General features: G+C 54.6%; 1 protein-coding gene and 1 non-coding gene across 9 annotated transcripts; both read left to right on the top strand.

Moving 5' to 3' along the window:
* The first annotated feature begins 1464 nt into the window (after positions 1–1464).
* TNPO2 (transportin 2) lies at positions 1465–19756 on the top strand. 8 transcript variants are annotated; one of them, XM_027547869.1, is made up of 25 exons: positions 1465–1601; positions 4200–4311; positions 5208–5283; positions 5366–5515; positions 8326–8432; positions 8521–8654; positions 8739–8820; positions 8893–9015; positions 9122–9240; positions 10565–10625; positions 10721–10886; positions 11096–11248; positions 13271–13496; positions 13696–13867; positions 14319–14405; positions 14484–14591; positions 14690–14848; positions 15318–15405; positions 15594–15692; positions 16463–16558; positions 16867–16972; positions 17226–17325; positions 17405–17479; positions 17599–17726; positions 17810–19756. In XM_027547869.1, the coding sequence occupies exons 2-24, from the start codon at positions 4213–4215 to the stop codon at positions 17704–17706; spliced, it is 2694 nt and encodes an 897-aa protein (XP_027403670.1). In that variant the 5' UTR covers positions 1465–1601; positions 4200–4212; the 3' UTR covers positions 17707–17726; positions 17810–19756. The 8 variants fall into 8 exon arrangements, 7 of the variants coding, with proteins under 7 accessions (XP_027403670.1, XP_027403671.1, XP_027403667.1 ...); XM_027547870.1 differs by lacking the exon at positions 1465–1601 and adding an exon at positions 2728–2906 and having other exon boundaries at positions 16897–16972; positions 17810–19479; XM_027547866.1 differs by lacking the exon at positions 1465–1601 and adding an exon at positions 2801–2906.
* Positions 13555–13625, top strand: LOC113896743. The gene has a single exon (XR_003512114.1). It is a non-coding gene; the product is annotated as a small nucleolar RNA SNORD41 (small nucleolar RNA).
* Positions 19757–20032: the final 276 nt, after the last annotated feature.

Raw genomic sequence — 20032 nt, 5'->3', positions numbered from 1 at the left:
CTAACACACAGTAAGGCTTGTCTGGTTTATTTCCCACATGAGGCAAAAGGTCTCCCTCCTTTGATGATGCTGAGCTGGCCCAGGTGTGATGTTCGCCTTGGAGTTGTAGTATGGGGGAAGGGATATAAGAAGCCAGTGGAGCCATCTCTACCTCCTCTTCCCTCAAAGCCACCAACAGCCGCTGGATCTTTAAAAAGAAACAAGTGGGAGAAGTAGGTCGCCCCTGCAGCAGCTCAGCCTCTATTCTGGAGTGTCAGCACTTCTTTTCACTGAGCTCACCTGCCCTGACCTGGGAAAAGAGAAGAGGGCAGAGAATCAAATTCAGGTTTTGGTGGGTCACACAGTCCCGGTTTAGCTGTGTGATCTTGGGTAAGTTATTTAGCCTTTCTGTGGTTCAGGTTATTCATCTATAAAATAGATGAAATACTGAAACATCTAGAATGAAGTTCTAAAGTAAGAACAATGCTCATATAGTCAACATTAACCCTGACATTCAAAGGGTCTGTTGTTGTTTCTCAAGGTGAAGCAGTTGCTTTGTGTCTGGGGACCTTGTTTGAGAAATATCTTGAAATGTGGGTGCAATGTGATGTGCTCAGGCAGGGAGGCTGTTGTAAACTGAGATGTGTTTGTCTCTTATCTCAGATTCCTGTTTTGGCTCCAATTTTTTGAATTTCTTTTTTGCACTGAGCTCTTCTAGTTGAAGTAAGTTTGCTGTGTACAGGGCTGTCGTGAGAATACCATTTATACACTGACAGGCACTAGGTGCATAAGAAATCAGCGGGCTTTTTTTTTTCTTTCTTTCTTTCTTTCCGATTTTTCGATTCAGTACTGAAACCCACCATCTGGGGAAGAGAAAAAGACCCGTGATCATATGAGGGCCGATACTGTGGATCATACTGGCAGCAGCGCTCACATTCTTCTTCCCCGACTCCTCCCCACAAAGCCTGCGCAGAGCCGCTGGAAACTTGACATATCAAAAGTAGGGGGAGGGGCATTTTCTTGGAGATCCAGTGGTTAACACTCCGCACTTCCACTGCAGGGGGCACAGAATGAATCCCTGGTCAGAGAACTAAGACTCCCCGGATGTCACACTCTGCGGGCAAAAAAGGAAAGAAAGTAAAGAAAAGGGGGGGGGGGGTGAGCATTAACAAATTCTCTCCTGCATCTCCAACTCGCTCCCTACCCGACCCTTTCTGAGGCAACCCCTAACGCTGAGCAGAAAACTGATTTGCACCCTCTCCCTCAACCTCCAAATCTAGTCACCGCCCCTCAACCTCGTTCGTCCTGCTCAACACACAACTCCAGAAAGTCTCTAGACCCCTCAGGTTTGAGTCGCAGCCAGAGTTCGTAAGCTCGGCGACGCCTGCGCAAGGCAGGATGGGATTCGTAGTTCTAAGCCCTCAGGTCGCACGAGGGAAGAGCATTGCGCGTGCGTAGGCGGCTTTCGGCGCGTGTCTCTCAAACCCAGTTCCTGTTCAGCGGAGCCGGCTGAGGTGGGACTCGTCTGCTTCTTTGGGATCCTGACTCTTAGAGTGGAGTGTGGATTCAACTGACTCGCCCCAAATCCTGGCGGCCTCGGTTTTCGTCAAGAGAGGCCTTAGGTATCTATTTTTCATGAATGAACGGAGCCAGGACTGACATTGCCAAGGGCAAGTGGACTGAGAAATCTGTCTCCTTCCAGTCTGGGGCTAGAGTTAACCTGTGCCTCCCCGCAGGCCAAAACGGCCTTCAGGGCAGGACTGGGATGTCCTTTGGGATTAGAGCCCTAGTTGATTCAGTAAATGTTGGTTTAGGAAGGGTCCAAATGCAGTAAAAGGACCACCTTGAACCTCGGGGAGTAGAAACCACGTTTTTGAGGAACAATTTACTTCAGGTTTTGTAATGCTTAACTTGGATTATCCAGCAAACTAGTCTTGTATCTGTTCGACAAATGGAGAAACTAAAGTTGGAGTGGCAGAACGTCGCCCACCTTTTTTGTCAGCAGGGTGGAGACGTGGATGGGGGTGGGCTGGGAGAGGAGGAACCGGGACTCTCCTGCTCCTGGAAAAGAGGTGCCCTACTTTGTCCTCAGAAGGTGCAAGAATCACGGAATGTCTTTTTTCTTTTCATCTTCCTGTCCTTAAATTTCCTGAATTGTTTCACCTCATTCTGAGTCAGGTAGAGAAAAGAGTTAGGTCTTTTGCTCTAGTGTTTATTATTTCACTTCGTTTAAAATTTTATGTCCTCGTAGGGTGCCTTATATATTTGTCAAACAGCACTGTAAATAGGTAACGCAAAATATGGCAGAGGCTTCTTTAGGAACCCAGCCAGTCTCAGGCACTCCCTTTGTCTGGCTCTCCCTCCTTTGTCTATGGGGTATAAAGTCCACCCTAGGCTCTGCCCCTCAACTCTTTGCTCGCACAGTACTCCTGCTAAGTACTCTCAGAATGGGGGAGGAAGGCACAGTTCAATTCTGGGGGAGGGGTAGGGGGGTTGGTGACAAAGTGAAGATGGTTCTGGCTGAGGGGAGTTATACCTAAAAGTCCCGCGCGCCACCAAACTCGTTTCCAGCAAAGAGCTCCTGTCAAGCCAGCGAGCGAGGCTGAGAAAACGAGACGGTGGGAGGACCAGCTGGCCAGAGAGGCCTAGAGGGCCGCCGGCTCTTTGGTCACGTGACCCGATCTCGGCGGGGCCTAGGTCTCCCTGGTGCCAGGCCACGTGCGACCGCTGCTTCCCGCGATTGGGTCATTTAGGCCTATTTGAACGGCGTACGGAAGCCGCCGCGGTTCATATACAGCCGCGTTTTCTTTTTCTTTCTTTCTTTCTTTTTTTTTTTTTTTTTTACTCCCTCTCTTTGGCTCCCTCCTTCCGCGCGAGTCTCAGGAGAAGCCGCAGCTTAAGGCCTCGCTGCTGCCGCCCGAGGCCGGGTAAGTGAGTCTCACCCGGACCCCGACCGGCTTGGCCCTGGCTTTCGTCGACCCCCGCCGGGCTCCGGGCCTGCGCTGCGCGCGGCCCGGGCGTCGGGGCCGCGCCTGACCAGGAAAGGCCGAGAACCTAGTTGGGCCCAATTGGAGAGGCAGCGAGAATGGGCCGGGGCGGGGGATGGGGGAACCGAGCCTGGCTTAGGGGGTGGGGCCTCGGAGCCGGGCCAGGTCCGGGTGCCGCGAAAATTGGGCCACTGGGGCGGCTGGGGTCGGGCTGGAGGGGGTCTGATTGGGGAAGTGTATGGGGACTGCTTAGGGCCTGATTAGGGGACGTCGCGAGGATCGGGTGTGTGTGTGGGTCTGTTTCGGCGGGGCTTGGTTGGGTCTGACTGGGAGGCCGCGTTGAAAAGTTGGGGGCGGCGGTTTTGGGCCTTGATAGGGAGGGGCGTGAGACTTCGGCCTAGAGGGCTTTGCTGGCTCTGACTGCGAGGCGTAGCTGGGTGCATTTGGGGGAAATGCTTCGGGGGTATTTGGCCAGGCCTAACGGGGGAGCTGCAGGGCTCGGACGAAGACGTTTGCCGGCTAGAGGTGGTGGGGGGCTTGGTCCAACTTGATTGGGGGAAGCAGTAGTGATCCATCAGTGGGAGTTAGTGCTGACTGGGGCGTGGGGTTGTTGGAACGGTGTGGGGGGAGGCTTGGCCAGACCTGATTGGGGAAGCGACAGGGACTCGTCCAGGGGGCTTCTGTTGTCGAATAGGCGGGCCTTTGCTGACTCTCATTTGGAGAGGCATCGGGGACCTGTCTGTCGACTGCTCTGGGTCTGATTAGGGGAATCGCTGGACTGCCTGCCGGCACGGGAAAGACCAGGGGGGCTGGGGCGCTGTCGTGTTCTGGGGCAGGGCCCCTGAATGGGGAGGTGGCTGGGTCCTCGCCGAGCAGCCTCAAGGGAAGTGGAAGCCTTAGGGCCCGCAGCCAAGCGCGGCGGCATGGGCCGAGGTGGGACGAAGGCCCGGCGTTGGGTGGGATGAGGATTCTCCGGGTCCCGCCGCCGCCTCGCATGGCCCGCTTCCACATACCCCCGCCCGCGCTCCCGAGCCCGCGACTGCGTGGCCGTGGATGGCGCAGCTGGCGGGGACCCCGCACTTGGGCGGGCGTGGATCGGAGGCCTCCGCCCGTCCGCCGAGGACGCTCCAGTCCTGCTACCGCCGCCGCCGCCATCACCTCAGCAGGGGCTCAGCCTGGGACTGCCACAGAGCCTCCGAGGTACGGTGCTGATCCCGGCCCCTACCCCCGCAGTTCGCCTTGCGCCATGGACTGGCAGCCAGACGAGCAAGGCCTCCAGCAGGTCCTTCAGCTGCTCAAAGACTCGCAGTCGCCTAACACAGCCACGCAGCGCATCGTGCAGGATGTATCCTTACTTCCTTCTTGGTCTGGGGGGACCGGGCCGACAAGTGCATCTCCCGGAGAGGAAGGGGTCGAATCCCAAGTTCCCAGACTCTTTCTGCTGAGGCAGGAGCGGACTTCGGCAAAGAATTAAGGATTAGAATTCTTGGGTCCCTTTCCCAGCAGAGAGGGAGACACTTTTTGCTGGTGCTTGGCTTTAGGTTCGTGAGTAAAATTTCCTTTTTTCAGTTGGTCGTTTAAAATACTGTTAAACTTTTAATCTATTTATATATACTGTAAGCAAATTTCACTTGAAAGTGTGAGGTCCCTTTAAGAAAAAAAAGTATGCTGTGTTGAATTGCTAGTGAGCAGAGCTGAGTATCGGAGAAGGCAATGGCACCCCACTCCAGCACTCTTGCCTGGAAAATCCCATGGACGGAGGAGCCTGGTGGGCTGCAGTCCACGGGGTTGCTAAGAGTCGGACAGGACTGAGCGACTTCACTTTCACTTTTCACTTTTCATGCATTGGAGAAGGAAATGGCAACCCACTCCAGTGTTCTAGCCTGGAGAATCCCTGGGACGGGGGAGCCTCGTGGGCTGCCGTCTATGGGGTCGCACAGAGTCGGACACGACTGAAGCGACTTAGCAGCAGCAGAGCTGAGTAGCCTCTGCTAATTTTCAGATACAGCAGAGTTTGTTCACCCTCTCCTGCTCTGGCCAGATCTTCAGGAGTGGTGGGAAGCTGAGGCATCTTCCCCTGTCTGCTGTATGAATCTCATGTGTCTGAAATGCTTCCTTACTCTGGGCATGGGGGTTGACATGTGGGGTCCCAGGAGCTGGCTGCCCAATCCCAGCAGTCAGAGGTTATATGGCAGTAAGAGTGGGGGTCCCTGTCTGCCAAGACCCTTAACAACCTAGCAGAAACTCAAACAACTGAACCAGTTTCCTGACTTCAACAACTACCTGATATTCGTCCTGACAAGACTTAAATCGGAAGGTATGCCCTTGGCGCCCCTCTACCCAAGGCGGACCCCACTTTCTCCTCTGTGGTCTCCTGAGCCCCAGCCCTCTTCCCACAGATGAGCCAACTCGCTCTCTCAGTGGCCTCATCCTCAAGAACAACGTGAAGGCACATTACCAGAGCTTTCCACCGCCTGTGGCCGACTTCATCAAACAGGAATGTCTCAACAACATTGGCGACGCCTCCTCGCTCATCCGGGCCACCATAGGTGAGAGAGCGCAGTGGCAGTTGGCCTCTGATGATGCTCTGAGCTGGCACTCTTGGCCAAGAACCTTCTCAATATGTTAATTATGTTGATTCACTGAATGTTCCAGCACCATCGGTTGGTGGTACTGTTACTGCTCCCATTTTACAGATGTGAAAACTGAGGCACATAGATGTGAAGAGGCTTTGTCTGGCCAGTAACAGAGCTCAGAAGTGACCAAATGAGGTCCATGCTCTGAACCACTCCCTCCCAAAACAGCTGTTCTTACTTCTTAGGCAGTCACTCAGCATCCAGAATTTTCTGTTAGCTCCAAGGATATAACAGACTAAAATATGAGGGCTCTCTGCTAACTGACCAATGATAACTTAGGAGAAATGTGGGTTAGGTTTGTGTTGGAACCTTCCTGTCTCCAAAATACTGCCTGAGGAAGTTATAGGAGGAGGACTAAGAACTTTCAAGCAATTTTACCTTCAGCCTTTTCACTACTGATAAACACCAGCCCTACTATTGTTCCCAACTTACTTCCCCCCCTCAGATTTACTGAGATGTAATTTTTATTTCATTAGTAATTCATTAATTTTAATTAATTAATTAATAAGTTCCCCTACCAGTGATTGAACCTATGCCCTTAGCAATGAAAACGTGATTCTAACCACCACTGGATAGCCAGGGAATTCCCCTGAGATATAACTGACATATAACTGACTTAAAATTTTAAAATTTAATTCTATATCAACTTTAAATATTACTTTTAAGTGGGAATTGTATATAACTATTTAAAACAAGACAGTGGTTAGGATTTTTACTGCAGGGTTCTGGAGTTCAATCCCTGGTCAGGAGCCTTACGATCCTGCAAACCATGCAGCATGGCAAAAGAAATGTGGGAAGGGGAGACAGATTTGCTTGCTCTGTACAGCAGGGTAGACTTCCCTGGTGGCTCAGATAGTTTTGGGAGATGCAGGTTTGATTCCTGGGTTGGAAAGATCCCCTGGAGAAGGGAATGGCAACCCACTCCAGTATTCTTTCCTGGAGAATTACATGGACAGAGGAGCGTCATGAACTACACAGAGTCAGAGATGACTGAGCCTTGGACATTTTCACTTTCAAAGGGAAGGTAGCCTTAATCATAAATGCAATAAAGACAAAAAGATGGTATTAAAAATTTGAGCTAGCTACTGGACCTGCTGGAAGTGTTGATCTTGGGGCCTGTTGTCTTTGTTCAAAGTGACCCTTAGCCTTCTCTGAGGCCACCAAGAGGAACTGGACTTAGCAAACTCATTTTCGGCACCAGTTTCTGCTCTTAAGTACTTGAGTTAAATCACTGAAGCCTCCCAATCATCCTAAGCTTGTAGGATCTTAGTTCCCCAACCAGGAGTTGAACCCCAGGCAGTGAAATTGTGGCATCCTAACTACTGGACTGCCAGGGAAGTCCCAGGCGGGTGGGGATCCTTATTCCCATTGAGTCATAGAGCCCTTAGGTAATGTGGCCAAGGTCACACAGACAGGGATGGGCCTGGGGACTGCATTGCCAGTCTGCCCACTGCAGGGAATGCCTTTCCCAGCAGACATGTGAACCAGGGTCATCTGGAGTGTTGGCGATGGTAGCTTCCCCCGCCTTTGGGAAACACTGCCACTTCTTGGCTCTAAATATACTATCTCTGCACTGACATCACCCATATTCAGCTCAGCTGCCAGACTGCTCCAGAGTCCGTGCACTTCACAACTTGGGTCTCTAATAAGCAGGATGTGGTCCTCCCTGAAGCCACTGTGGCCCTGCACGACGTGCCTCCTCCCCGTCCCAGCCCTCATCTCTTGCCACTCTCCCTATCGTCCTCTGCTCAGCCCCGCTGGCTCCTTACCATCCGTCTTGGAGCACACCAATTCTGTGCATGTCCCTGGACTTCTTATACTTGCTGATCCCTCTGCCTGAGATGTTCTTTCCCCAGGGACCTAGACAGTTTCTCCCCCACCTCCTCAGGTCTCTGCTCAGATAGCAAGGTGTCACCCAATAAGGCCTTCTTGAGCCTCCAAATTAAAAACTGTTACCTTCACCCTGAGTCCTTCCTAACTATTTTCTCAGTTCCATTTCCTCCCTCAGCTCTTGGCATCTCGCCTCCCAGGACTTTTACTGATTTATCTTTATCCCAGGCAGCCTCCCTCACTAGACAGATCCGCTCCTAAAGGCAGGGATTTTGTGTTTAGTTCTGTGCTGTGTCTCAGGGCCTGAGACAGGCCTGGCATACAGAAAGACAAAGAGAATCTCAAAAGTGTGTAGGGGACTTCCCTGGCAGTCCAGTGGTTAAGACTCTGTGCTTCCAGTGCAGGGGGCAGGGGTTTGATTCCTGGTCTGGGAACTAGGATCCTACGTGCCACGTGACCAAAAAAAAGAAAAAAAGAATAAAGTGTGTGTAGGGCTTACAGCGGAGAAGGCAATGGCACCCCACTCCAGTACTTTTGCCTGGAAAATCCCACGGATGGAGGAGCCTGGTAGGCTGCAGTCCATGGGGTCGCTAAGAGTTGGACACAACTGAGTGACTTCACTTTCACTTTTCACTTTCATGCATTGGAGAAGGAAATGGCAACCCACTCCAGTGTTCTTGCCTGGAGAATCCCAGGGACGGGGAAGCCTGGTGGGCTGCCATCTATGGGGTCCCACAGAGTCGGACATGACTGAAGGACTTAGCAGCAGCAGCAGCAGCAGCAGCAGGGCTTACAGCGTGTGTGCTGGTGGAATGATAGCACAGCAGGGAGGGCCGGGGTGCCACGCAGGCCTGCACCTAGCCTGAGGCAGCCTCCTTTCCCGGCCGCCCCAGGCATTCTCATCACCACCATCGCTTCCAAGGGTGAGCTGCAGATGTGGCCCGAGCTGCTGCCCCAGCTGTGCAACCTTCTCAACTCGGAGGATTACAATACTTGTGAGGTAGGCGACCAGCCACGGCCTGCCTGCCTAAGCGGGAGCTGGGGTCCGACTGGGACTCCTGCCCATGTGTCTGCTGCTCTCCACTCAGGGAGCCTTCGGAGCCCTGCAGAAAATCTGTGAGGACTCGTCTGAACTGCTGGACAGCGATGCCCTCAACAGGCCCCTCAACATCATGATCCCCAAGTTCCTCCAGTTCTTCAAGCACTGTAGCCCCAAGATCCGGTGGGTGGGGGTCTTCAGGGGGTTGGGAGGGGGAAGGATGGGTGGGATTGGGGGTGACCCATGTGCTGACCCACTCCCTGCCAGGTCCCATGCCATCGCCTGTGTGAATCAGTTCATCATGGACCGGGCCCAGGCGCTGATGGACAACATTGACACCTTCATTGAGGTAGGCCATGGGCTGGGGAGTGTAGGGAGAGGGCTGAGGGCCCAGCGGCAGCTGACCCCGGCTCCCCTGCAGCATTTGTTTGCCCTGGCTGTGGACGATGACCCTGAGGTGCGGAAGAATGTGTGCCGTGCACTAGTGATGCTGCTGGAAGTGCGGATTGACAGGCTCATCCCCCACATGCATAGCATCATCCAGGTACACCTGGCCAGGGCCAGCCCATGGCAGTGCTGTGGGGTGGGAGGCTCGTGGGGAGCCACCCCTCACCAGGCCTGGCCTTAGTCTTTCTCCTACCCCACCCCAGTACATGCTGCAGAGGACCCAGGACCACGATGAGAACGTGGCCCTTGAGGCCTGTGAGTTCTGGCTGACGCTGGCCGAGCAGCCCATCTGCAAGGAAGTCTTGGCCTCCCACTTGGTCCAGTGAGTGCTGCTCCTGCCCTCTGTCCACCCCAGACTCCACCCCTCTGCCTTCCCTTCTGTGCTAGCCCATCCCAATCAACTGTCTTGGTTTGCTTTTATTCCTGTGTGCGTTTATTTTGCAAATGGTAGGTATGTAGCTTTAATGGATTAAAAATTATGTTAAGTTATAGGTGGAAAAGATGAAATCAACAGAGAGGGACTTCCCTGGTGGTCCAGTGGTTAAAATTCCTTGCTCCCAATGCAGGAGGCCCACGTTTAGGTCCCTAGTCAGGGAACTAGATCCCACATGCCTCAGCTAAAAACCCCTCATGTCACAGTGAAGATCCTGTGTGCCCCAACTAAAACCTGGCACAGCCAAAGGGGAAAAAAAGGCAACAGAGGCTTCAGGCATAGCTGGATCCAGGTGCTCAAAGGATGTGAACGGCAGCCCGTCTGGGCTCAGATCGACTTCCTCTGTGTCTACTTTGTTCTCAGGCACAGCCTGCCCTCATGGTAGTACTTTCTGCAGCCTTCTAGCTTGGGAACCTCAGAGTAAAGACAGTCTCTCTTTACATTACTCTTTTACAGTGTCTCTGTAAAAGTTCTAGGGCTGATCCTCTTTGATCAACTTGAATCACTTGTCTGTCCCCAGCTCAGTGAAGACTCTAGTCAAAATCTCTGATCCTGAGGTGCATGGGTTCCAGTGGAGTTGGGGAGGCTGCCCTGCCTGTTAGCTCCCCAACCTGGCCCCATGCCAGGAAGTCCCTGGTGACAGGGCAGGGCCGTGTGTCACTGCTTTATGGCATGTTAGGAATCAGGCTTCCCTGGTGGCTCAGTGGTAAAGAACAAGCCTACCAATGCAGGAGACACAGGTGTGATCCCTGGGTCAGGAAGATTCCCTGGAGAAGGAAATGGCAACCCAGTCTAGTGTTTTTCCCTGGAGAATCCCATGAACAGAGGAGCCTGGTGGGCTACAATCTGTGGGGTTGCAAAAGAGTTGGACAGGATTTAGCAACTAAACATCAAGGGGTCAGACACTATTCCAAGCTTCTCAGCATGTGTGGGGGCCTGGAATTCACTGAGTGGCCAGGGGTCTGGATCAAGAACATTCCTGTGGAGCTAGGAGTAGTGTCAGCTCTGACTCAGTCACAGTGGCTGAGACTCTGTTGGGAATAGTGCCCACTAAGGGAAGTTAATGGATGCAGGACAAATGGAATCAGCATGTATGGTCTACCCATCGGCGCCTTGATGCTCCTGCTTGCAACTCCTCTCCACTTCCTCTTCCCCAGGCTGTAAGCTGTCTCTAGGGCCCCTGCATCCTGATTAACAGCCTCTCTCCCAACAGGCTGATCCCCATTCTGGTAAAAGGGATGAAGTACTCAGAAATCGACATCATCCTGCTGAAGGTTAGCTAGGGCTGACTACCAGTCACGGGCAGGGTGAAGGAAGGCTGGGGTTCTGGGGGCCTCTGGGGGTCTCAGCCATCTGCCTGATTCCACAGGGGGATGTTGAGGAGGATGAGGCTGTCCCTGACAGTGAACAGGACATCAAGCCACGTTTCCACAAGTCTCGCACGGTGACGCTGCCCCATGAGGCTGAGCGGCCTGATGGCTCAGAGGACGCGGAGGACGATGATGACGACGACGCTTTGTCCGACTGGAATCTGAGTGAGTGGCCTGGCCTGTGGTATGAAGTGGGGAGTAGGGGACAGCAGGCCCTGGGCTCCCTCTCAGAGGGAGGGAGCCTATGCAGAGCAAATCACAAAGATTCAAATCACGACCTCGGATCCCAGGGGTTACAGAAAGGAGGGCTGGTGGCCTGCCCCATGTGCCTCCCTGAGCCCCACCCCCCTCCCCGATTTCCTCTCCCGCCCCAGGGAAGTGCTCGGCGGCTGCACTGGATGTCCTGGCCAACGTCTTCCGGGAGGAACTGCTGCCCCACTTGCTCCCCCTGCTCAAGGACCTCCTCTTCCACCCCGAGTGGGTGGTCAAGGAGTCAGGCATCCTGGTGCTGGGTGCCATTGCTGAGGGTAAGTGACCCTCCAGCCTGACTGCGTGTGACCTCTGAGCCTCATGCTGGTGTGAGATGGGGCTGGCTCAGGGAGGGCTGGTGGGGGCGAGGCTATCCCCAGGTTCTCTCCAGCGGCCTGCTCACCCCACTCCAAGCAGCTCAGGGATTTGAATCTTTCCCTCAGCCCAAGAATAGGCTTCCTAGGTGGCTCAGTGGTAAATAATCCACCTGTCAATGCTGGATACGCAGGCACGATCCATGGGTTGGGAAGATCCCTTGGAGGGGGGAATGGCAACTCACTCCAGTATTCTTGCCTGGGAAATGCTATGGACAGAGGAGCCTGGCGGGCTATAGTCCATGGGGTCGCAAAGAGTCGGACAAGACTTAGTGACTAAACAACAACCACCTCAGCCAAAAGGCCTGAAAGGGACCCCCAAATGCAAGTCCTCTCCTTAATTCTCAAAGAAAGGCAGTTCCATGAGGTCTTAAGCATAATTCCAGCAACGGTAATAACAGGCAGCCCTGTCCTGTGGGCTTCGCACCACCTGAGGAGGTAGGTTTCTTGAAACTCAGCTGCAAAGAGAATTACACCACTTCTCTTGTCACCTGGGATGAAGCTAGGCCTCAAACCTGCTCTGACTGCGAGGCTGGCCTGCCAGGATCAGAAGTGTGCAGAGTTGGTGTTTCCTTCACTTTTCTGGCTCCCTTTGTCCTGATGGTGTGCACAGGGTGAATTGCCAGAGGGCTTTCCAGATCTGTGATAGGAGACACACACGACTACCTCAGCACCCAGGTCTGCTGTAACATGTGAAGTGTTCTTCATTTTAATGGGAAAGATCTCAAGGAATTGACCCTGAACTGGTAAAAATAGATCTCAGGGCTGGGATGATCAAGGGGTATGCTGTTACTTGTGATCTGCAGTGAAAAAAGAGACAGACACATTCAGAGTTTTTTTTTAGAAAGGGAAGATGAAAAGTAGGGGGAAAAAGTCACAGACATCTAAGAAAGGTTTCAAAAGAAAGGTGCTTTCTGTCCACTTGGGTTGCTGCTGCCCATAAAGGCTGAGTTAACTCTGCAGCCCAGCCATCTATGAACTAGTGACCAGGTAGCTTCCCAAGTGTCCCAGTGGTAGAGAATCCACCTGCCAGTGCAGGAGATGGAAGAGACGTGGGTTTGATCCCTGGGTTGGGAAGATCCTCTTAAGGAAGAAATGACTACCCAGTACAGTATTCTTGCCTAGAGAATCCAATGGACAGAGGAGCCTGGTAGGCTACAATCCATGGGGTCGCTAGGAATTGAACACGACTGAGCACATAGAGTAACCAGATGACAGCACAAGCCCTGGGATGGGGTAGAGCTGATGGAAAGGAAAGTATTTATTTATGTATTTTGGCTGCTGGGTCTTTGTTGCTGCGAAGGCTTTCTGTAGTTGTTGCAAGCAGAGTCTACTCGTTGAAGCAGGGGCCTCTCATTGAGGTGGCTTCTTTTGTTGTGGGCTCCAGTACTTTGGCCACCTCACGTGAAGAGTTGACTCATTGGAAAAGACTCTGATGCTGGGAGGGATTGGGGGCAGGAGGAGAAGGGGACGACAGAGGATGAGACGGCTGGATGGCATCACCAACTCGATGGACGTGAGTCTGAGTGAACTCCGGGAGTTGGTGATGGACAGGGAGGCCTGGCGTGCTGTGATTCATGGGGTTGCAGAGTTGGACACGACTGAACGACTGAACTGAACTGAGCAGGCTCTAGGGTGCGTGGGCTTCAGTAGTTGTGGCACGTGGGCTTAGTTGCTCCACGAGACATGTGGGATCTTGTCAGACCAGGGATCAAACCTGCATCTTCTGCATTGGCAAGCAGATTCTTATCCACTGGACCACCAGGGAAGTCTGATGCCATTTCCCATCCCCACCTTGCCTTTCACTGACTCTGTGCCTCTGAGACAGTTATTAACCTCCATGCCTCAGTTTTCTCCTCTGCCCATAAGGGTGGATGTGGCCTGGCCCAGTTGGCTCAGCCTCGCGTCTGTGCCCGGTCCTTTCAGGCTGCATGCAGGGCATGGTGCCCTACCTGCCTGAGCTGATCCCGCACCTCATCCAGTGCCTGTCGGACAAGAAGGCCCTGGTCCGTTCCATCGCCTGCTGGACCCTGAGCCGCTATGCCCACTGGGTGGTTAGCCAGCCCCCCGACATGCACCTGAAGCCTCTGATGACGGAGCTGCTCAAGCGAATCCTGGATGGCAACAAGAGGGTACAGGAGGCGGCCTGCAGGTGACCCTCGACCCCTGGCCCCACAGACCTCACCTCACCTGCCCCACTGGCTGCCCTCCGGGAAGTGATGATACTTATGACTCCTGACAGTGCGCTGATTTCTCACCGTATTCGTACTGGCTGATCCCGAGTGTCCCCTTCCTGAACCCCACCCAGAGCCCACCGGTGGCGGCCCACTGAACACTTCTGCCCCTTCCAGTGCCTTTGCCACCTTGGAGGAGGAGGCCTGCACGGAGCTGGTGCCTTACCTCAGCTACATCCTAGACACCCTCGTCTTCGCCTTCGGCAAGTACCAGCACAAGAATCTGCTCATCCTCTATGATGCCATCGGCACCCTGGCTGACTCTGTGGGCCACCACCTCAACCAGCCGGTGAGACCCCACAGCAGCTCCCTCCTCCTGATCCCCCCTGTCCCCCTCCCCGGCATCCAGTGACCTGGTGGCGACCCTTGTCGCACGCCAGGGACGTGGCCATGACCTCGACAGGCAGGCAGACAGACCCGGCCCCTGCCCTCGCCCTGCTCTCAGTCTAGTAGGGGAGACAGACAGTTATGAGACAGCGTGGTAAGTGCTGGGCGGGGGGAGCTCAGGGGCCCACGGGAAGCAGGAAGCATCAACTCGGGTGGGGCTCAGGATGGGTGAGAAGGGAGTGAACTAGAAGGGCCTGGAGGTCTGGCTACTTGGCAAGGACCCCAGGAGCCAAAGGAAAGCGCCTAGGCCTCATGGTTCAAACAATGAGCGCCTCTTGAGTCAGAGGGAGTCATGTTGGTTCCCAGGCTGCCACCTGCATCCAGGGATCCCCAACTTGCTGCTCCCTCTCCAGGAATACATCCAGAAGCTGATGCCTCCACTGATTCAGAAGTGGAACGAGCTCAAAGATGAAGACAAGGACCTCTTCCCCCTGCTGGAGGTGAGTCAGCTTCAGGCCCTCTCCCGTGGCCCTGTTCCACTCTCCTAAGCTCACCTCTCCTGCCCTTCTCTCTGCCAGTGCCTGTCATCAGTGGCCACTGCCCTGCAGAGCGGCTTCCTGCCCTACTGCGAGCCGGTCTACCAGCGCTGCGTCACCCTGGTGCAGAAGACGCTGGCCCAGGCCATGGTGAGCAGCCCACCGCCATCACCTCTCCATCCATCCCTCTGCTGCTGCCCCAGCCTGAGCTCACTCCCCTCTCCCTGTCCTCCCCCTTCTGTGCCCAGATGTACACCCAGCACCCTGAGCAGTATGAGGCCCCTGACAAGGACTTCATGATTGTGGCACTAGACCTACTTAGTGGCCTGGCTGAGGGCCTGGGTGGACACGTGGAGCAGCTGGTCGCCCGTAGCAACATCATGACACTGCTGTTTCAGTGCATGCAGGTGGGTGGACCCCTCGCGGGCCTCTCAGTGGACAGTGGTGACCCCCAGCAGCCTTTGTGGGCTCCCTGGGGTGGACTTAGGGCCTTAGTTATGCCCCGAGGATATTAAAGAGAAGGGACTTGTTAAAAGAGCTGGTGATTATTTTAGAAAGTGATTCAAATGAGACATGACTAAAATCTCATTGAAAAAGTCAACAGAATAGGAAATTAAAAAGTAGAAAATAGGAAATGTGAAAGCAGAAGCTTCTCCAACATCACTTCCCCACCCCCAGCATATCAGTATGGGCGGCAGTTCTAAGTGGTATCCTGCGCAGGGCACTCATTCATGTGCCCCTGAGTCCTGGATCTTCAGATGGGCCTGCAGCCTTGGTGCTAGGAAGAGGCAGGATCAGCTCATGCTCTAAGAACTGTGCCGCTAGCTGGTTGGGGGAAGGGGAGCCCTGCCACACTGACCCTCCTCTGACCCCCAGGACTCGATGCCTGAGGTCCGGCAGAGCTCCTTCGCCCTCCTGGGAGACCTCACCAAAGCCTGCTTCATCCATGTCAAGCCCTGTATCGGTACGACACCCATTGCGTCCCCACCCTATGACCCCAGCCCTGGCCTCAAGTGATGGAGATGACAACCTGGGAGTACTGTGACCGAACTGGGATGTATTCGTACTGTCTGATGGGGCCTGCCCCTCGGGTTTCCGGAGGCTTCACCCTGGCTGGCCCCTCTGCTTAGCACCCCTCTTTCTCCCCACCAGCTGAGTTCATGCCCATCCTGGGCACCAACCTGAACCCCGAGTTCATCTCTGTCTGCAACAATGCCACCTGGGCCATTGGTGAGATCTGCATGCAGATGGGTAAGTGCCCATAGGTGGGCAGGCCCTTTCCCTTCCCGTTGGCTTGTTCCCAGCCTGGTGGCAGGGAACCCTGATCAACAGGTTCCCTCTAGAGCAGGGGTCCCCAGCTTCTGGCATCTAATGCCTGATGACCCGAGGTGGAGCTGCTGTAATAATAACAGAAGTAAAGTGCACAGTAAATGTAACGTGCTTGAATCATCCTGAAACCATCCCACCCCAGTCTGTGGAAGAATTATCTTCCACGAAACCAGTCCCTGGTTTCCAAAAAGGCTGGGGACCACTGCTCTTGAGGGCCCTGGTGCTCCTTGAGGCAGGTGCTGATTGGCCAGGGATGAGGGGACACCTCTGAACATTTTCATCTGAGATGGGGACAGATGGCTGAAAGACCATGTGTAACTGGCTTCTCCAAAGAGGCACAGGGACAGGAGGCCTGTTCTTATTGGACTCATCATCACCTCCTTCCTCTACAAGCAACTGACTGAAAGCCCCACTGGGATCCGTTGGGAGACTTTCTCTGAAGGTTCCCCTGGCCCTGCCTACCCCATAGGGAGATGGGGTGGTGTAGTCTCACCCTGGTGTCCAGCAGTGACTCCAGGGAGGCTTCTGGTGTTGGGTGGGTGCAGGTCTGTCTCTGGTTGGCCACGGATCCTGGACTGCAGACATCTAGAGATGGCTTTTTGCTCACTCACTGGTTAGCCAGTGTCTGGATGCGACTAGGGTCGGTGTGGGTGCTGTGGGCCACGCAGGGCTCTGATTCTTCTGTTCCCTAGGGGCAGAGATGCAGCCCTATGTGCAGATGGTCCTCAACAATCTGGTGGAGATCATCAACCGGCCCAACACACCCAAGACACTGCTGGAAAACACAGGTGGGCAGCAGGCCTGAGCCACTGGCAGCCTCCCGGGGGTGGGGCTTCCCAGTCAGTAGCTGACAAAGAGATCTTGGGAAAGACCCGGGGAGGGTAATGGGAATAGGGCAGTGGGTGGAGGCCTGGGAAGGATGTTGGCCTAAGGGGAGACCTGGGAGAGACCCAAGTTGGATGGGGAGGAGACCCTGACTGGGCCAAGCTTGGGGACCCAAACAGCTGGCAGGAGCTGTTCCCTTGGGGCCCGTGGGGTGGGGCTGGCGCCTCGTGCTGGAGGCCCCGCCACGTACCCGGGCCGCTCGGGGTTGCAGGTCGCCTGACGAGTCCCTCTGCCATTCCAGCCATCACCATCGGCCGCCTGGGCTACGTGTGCCCGCAGGAGGTGGCCCCCATGCTGCAGCAGTTCATCCGGCCTTGGTGTGTGCCCACCCGGGTGGGGCCCCACCCCATCCCTCACCAGTACCCATCCAGCCCTGCCCTGCCCACCCATGGATACACAATCCAGCCCCACTGAGCCCTGACCTCCTGTTTCCCCCAGCCCAGCCCCACCACCCACTGACCTGCCGCCGCTCCCCAGTGTCCCCCATAGATGTCCACGGTGCCCCAGCCCCAGGGGCTGATTCCCCACCGCTTACCTCCCCCCTCCCCCCCCCCCACTCCACCAAACCAGGTGCACGTCCCTCAGGAACATCAGGGACAACGAGGAGAAGGACTCGGCCTTCCGTGGGATCTGCATGATGATAGGCGTCAATCCTGGGGGCGTCGTGCAGGTTGGGGCAGCTGGGCTCGGAGGGAAGGCGCTGGGACTGGGCTTGGACGGACCCTCACACGGGATCCGTCACGTTTCAGGACTTTATTTTCTTCTGCGATGCTGTAGCCTCCTGGGTGAGCCCGAAGGATGACCTTCGGGACATGTTTTATAAGGTGAGGCCCCCCAGCTGGGCCCTAATCTAGTCTTGGGAGGTGGCGGGTGGGGAGAGACTGAGATCACCCTCCTCTTGCCCTGCTCTGGGGCACCCCTCACCACACCTCCCTCACTGCAGATCCTCCATGGCTTCAAAGACCAAGTCGGGGAGGAAAACTGGCAGCAGTTCTCGGAGCAGTTCCCGCCACTGCTGAAGGAGAGGCTAGCAGCCTTCTACGGGGTCTAGACGAGCATCGCGACTGCCAGGTGTGGGGCCTGTGTTCACAGAGGGCTGGCGCTGTCACAGGAGCCCTGATGGCACAGGCCCTAACGCCCTCCTCTCCCCACAGGTTTCTGTCTGCGTCGTTGTCAGAGGGGTTGCTGGGGAGCGTGCTGCGTCCAGAAGTCGCTGTGCCCTGGTCGAGGGGGGTTAGGGAGGAGTTAGCGGGACCCAAATCCAGACGCCTTCCCTGTCCATCTACCTGCTATGGCTGGCCGGAGGTTGGTCAGAGGGTGGGCAGGTGGGTGGGGCCTCCACGCTCATCCTAGAAACGGGAGGGGGGTGGGACTTCTTAGCAGCAAGGACCCCTTGCTCTAATTGGGGTCACCTCAGGCAGCCTACTTGGGCCAGCCACGTGGGAGGGAGGCATCAACACGGCCGACCAAATCCGGCTGAGGATGAGGCAAGGGAAAAGCAGGCGGGGAGGGGGGTCCTTGTAGAGACACGTACACTCACATGTACACACATGGCTACACGCATGTGCGGGTGCTGTCGCCAGCCAGGCTGGGCCAGCCGCCCCACCATTTCCCCGACTGCATGGAGACAGTAGAATTAGTGAACCCCTGAGTTAACTCGTAAGGCCTTCCGTGTAACCTGCATCTAGAGTTTAAGAAGCTTCTGCTGTTTTGCCGGAATTGGCAGTGATTAGGGAGGGCTGGGTGGGTTGGGGACCTCCACTGGGACCCTGGGGTGGGGGTGAGGGGAAGAGGATGGCCACCTTGGGGCCACTCAGTCAGCACGCGCACGCTTTGGACCTGCTCTGCACACTTCTTGCCAGCTCTGTGGCAGCCTCAGCCAGTGTGTCCCCCTTCCTTCTCCCATCCCAGCCAGAAAAGTTGGGACCACCAAAGTGGCCAGGGCTGGCCAGAGGTCACATTTTTTCTCCCTCCCCTGAGCCCCAGTGACTTACGGAGATGCTGGGCTGGATGGAACCTTTTCCACTGAAGAGAGCTGGGAGCAGCCAGAGCTGCTATAAGCAAGTCCGTTTCAAAGGCAGTTCATTTCTCTGCTTCCAAGAGCACTCTTTCAGGCCTGACTTTTAACACAAGGGCCAGGCTAGGGCATTTAATTGATGGTGACAGAAGACAAAGGTTTAGGTTTTGCCAGCCAGAAAGAAACTGAAAACTTGGAGGAAGGGAAGGGCGGTATACTCCCTTACCCACCTCTGGCCCTGGGACTTCCTGATCACAGTTCCAGCAAGTCCTAAGACCCCACCAGACTAGGACAGTGAAACTTGTGGGATTGTTTGGGGATTCCTTCACAGTGGGAGAGACTCCCCTAAGGTGGAGGGGTGGTTACTTCCCATTTGGCCTAGAAACTGAAACCAAGCCTTGCAGCCCCCTTACTGGGGTTTTCTTTTCTCTTTTCCCTGCTTTCTATTTCTTTGGGGGCCTCTTTGCAATTTGCGATTTGCTGGGGTGGGGGTTGACTGGATTCCTGCGTCCTGGGGCCTGCTCCATCCATCCCTCTGGGGCCCTGCCAGAGGGGCACTGGTGCACATTCCATAAACCCAGCTGGTTCCCCGCTGTGAAACTCCAGCAGGTCTCTGGAAGCCATTTGTAGAAAAAGAAAAGAAAAAAAAAAATAATCATTTAATTTTCTGGTAATTCCAGTGCTTTGGAGAATCCTCTGCTGGGTCTTGGGGTGTGTGGATTGGCTGCCTGATGGGATTGGTAACCCCTTCTCCATCCAAGATGGGGGGCCTGGTTCTAGTTCTTCTCTTTTTTTTTTTTTTTTTTAAGAAGACTATTTAATTTTTTAATTTATTTTGGTTGATTTTTGCACAATGAAGTTTCAGCTTCTCAACCTTTTTCCCTTGCCTAGGGCTGCAGACCCTGACTGGCCTCGATCTGCAGTCCCTCTCGTTCCCACATCCCCCCTTCCCCTCATCCTTTTCTTCCTGCGGGCTCCAGGGTCTGTCCATTTGTTACTGTGCTGTGCTGGGGACTGGCGCCAAGGTGGCGTGAGATTCCACTTGTGTAGAACTTTGTTGAGTAAAGATCAGTTTCTTGTGAAACCCTTGGTCTCCATCTGGCCTCTTGTGTCCTTGGGTTTTGGCAGTAGAGAAGAGATGTAGAGGGGGGCCTGGAAAGTTTTAGAAATGGGATGTACAGGAATCAGGTCAGGAAATAACTGGAGGAGTGGGGAAGTAAGAGTAAACATTAAATGTGGTAATATAGCACATGCAACACCGTCTCTGGGACATAATTGCAGTCTGGGAGCTCACTACAGCACAGATTCAAAATCACCATGGGCTAAAGACTAAACTGAGTGGCAAAGAGCAAGACCTTGC

This window comes from Bos indicus x Bos taurus, chromosome 7 (genome assembly GCF_003369695.1).
Source record: "Bos indicus x Bos taurus breed Angus x Brahman F1 hybrid chromosome 7, Bos_hybrid_MaternalHap_v2.0, whole genome shotgun sequence".
Taxonomy (NCBI): Eukaryota; Metazoa; Chordata; class Mammalia; order Artiodactyla; family Bovidae; genus Bos; species Bos indicus x Bos taurus.
Note: the sequence above shows the minus strand (reverse complement) of the source record. Positions and strands in the feature narration are given on the sequence as shown.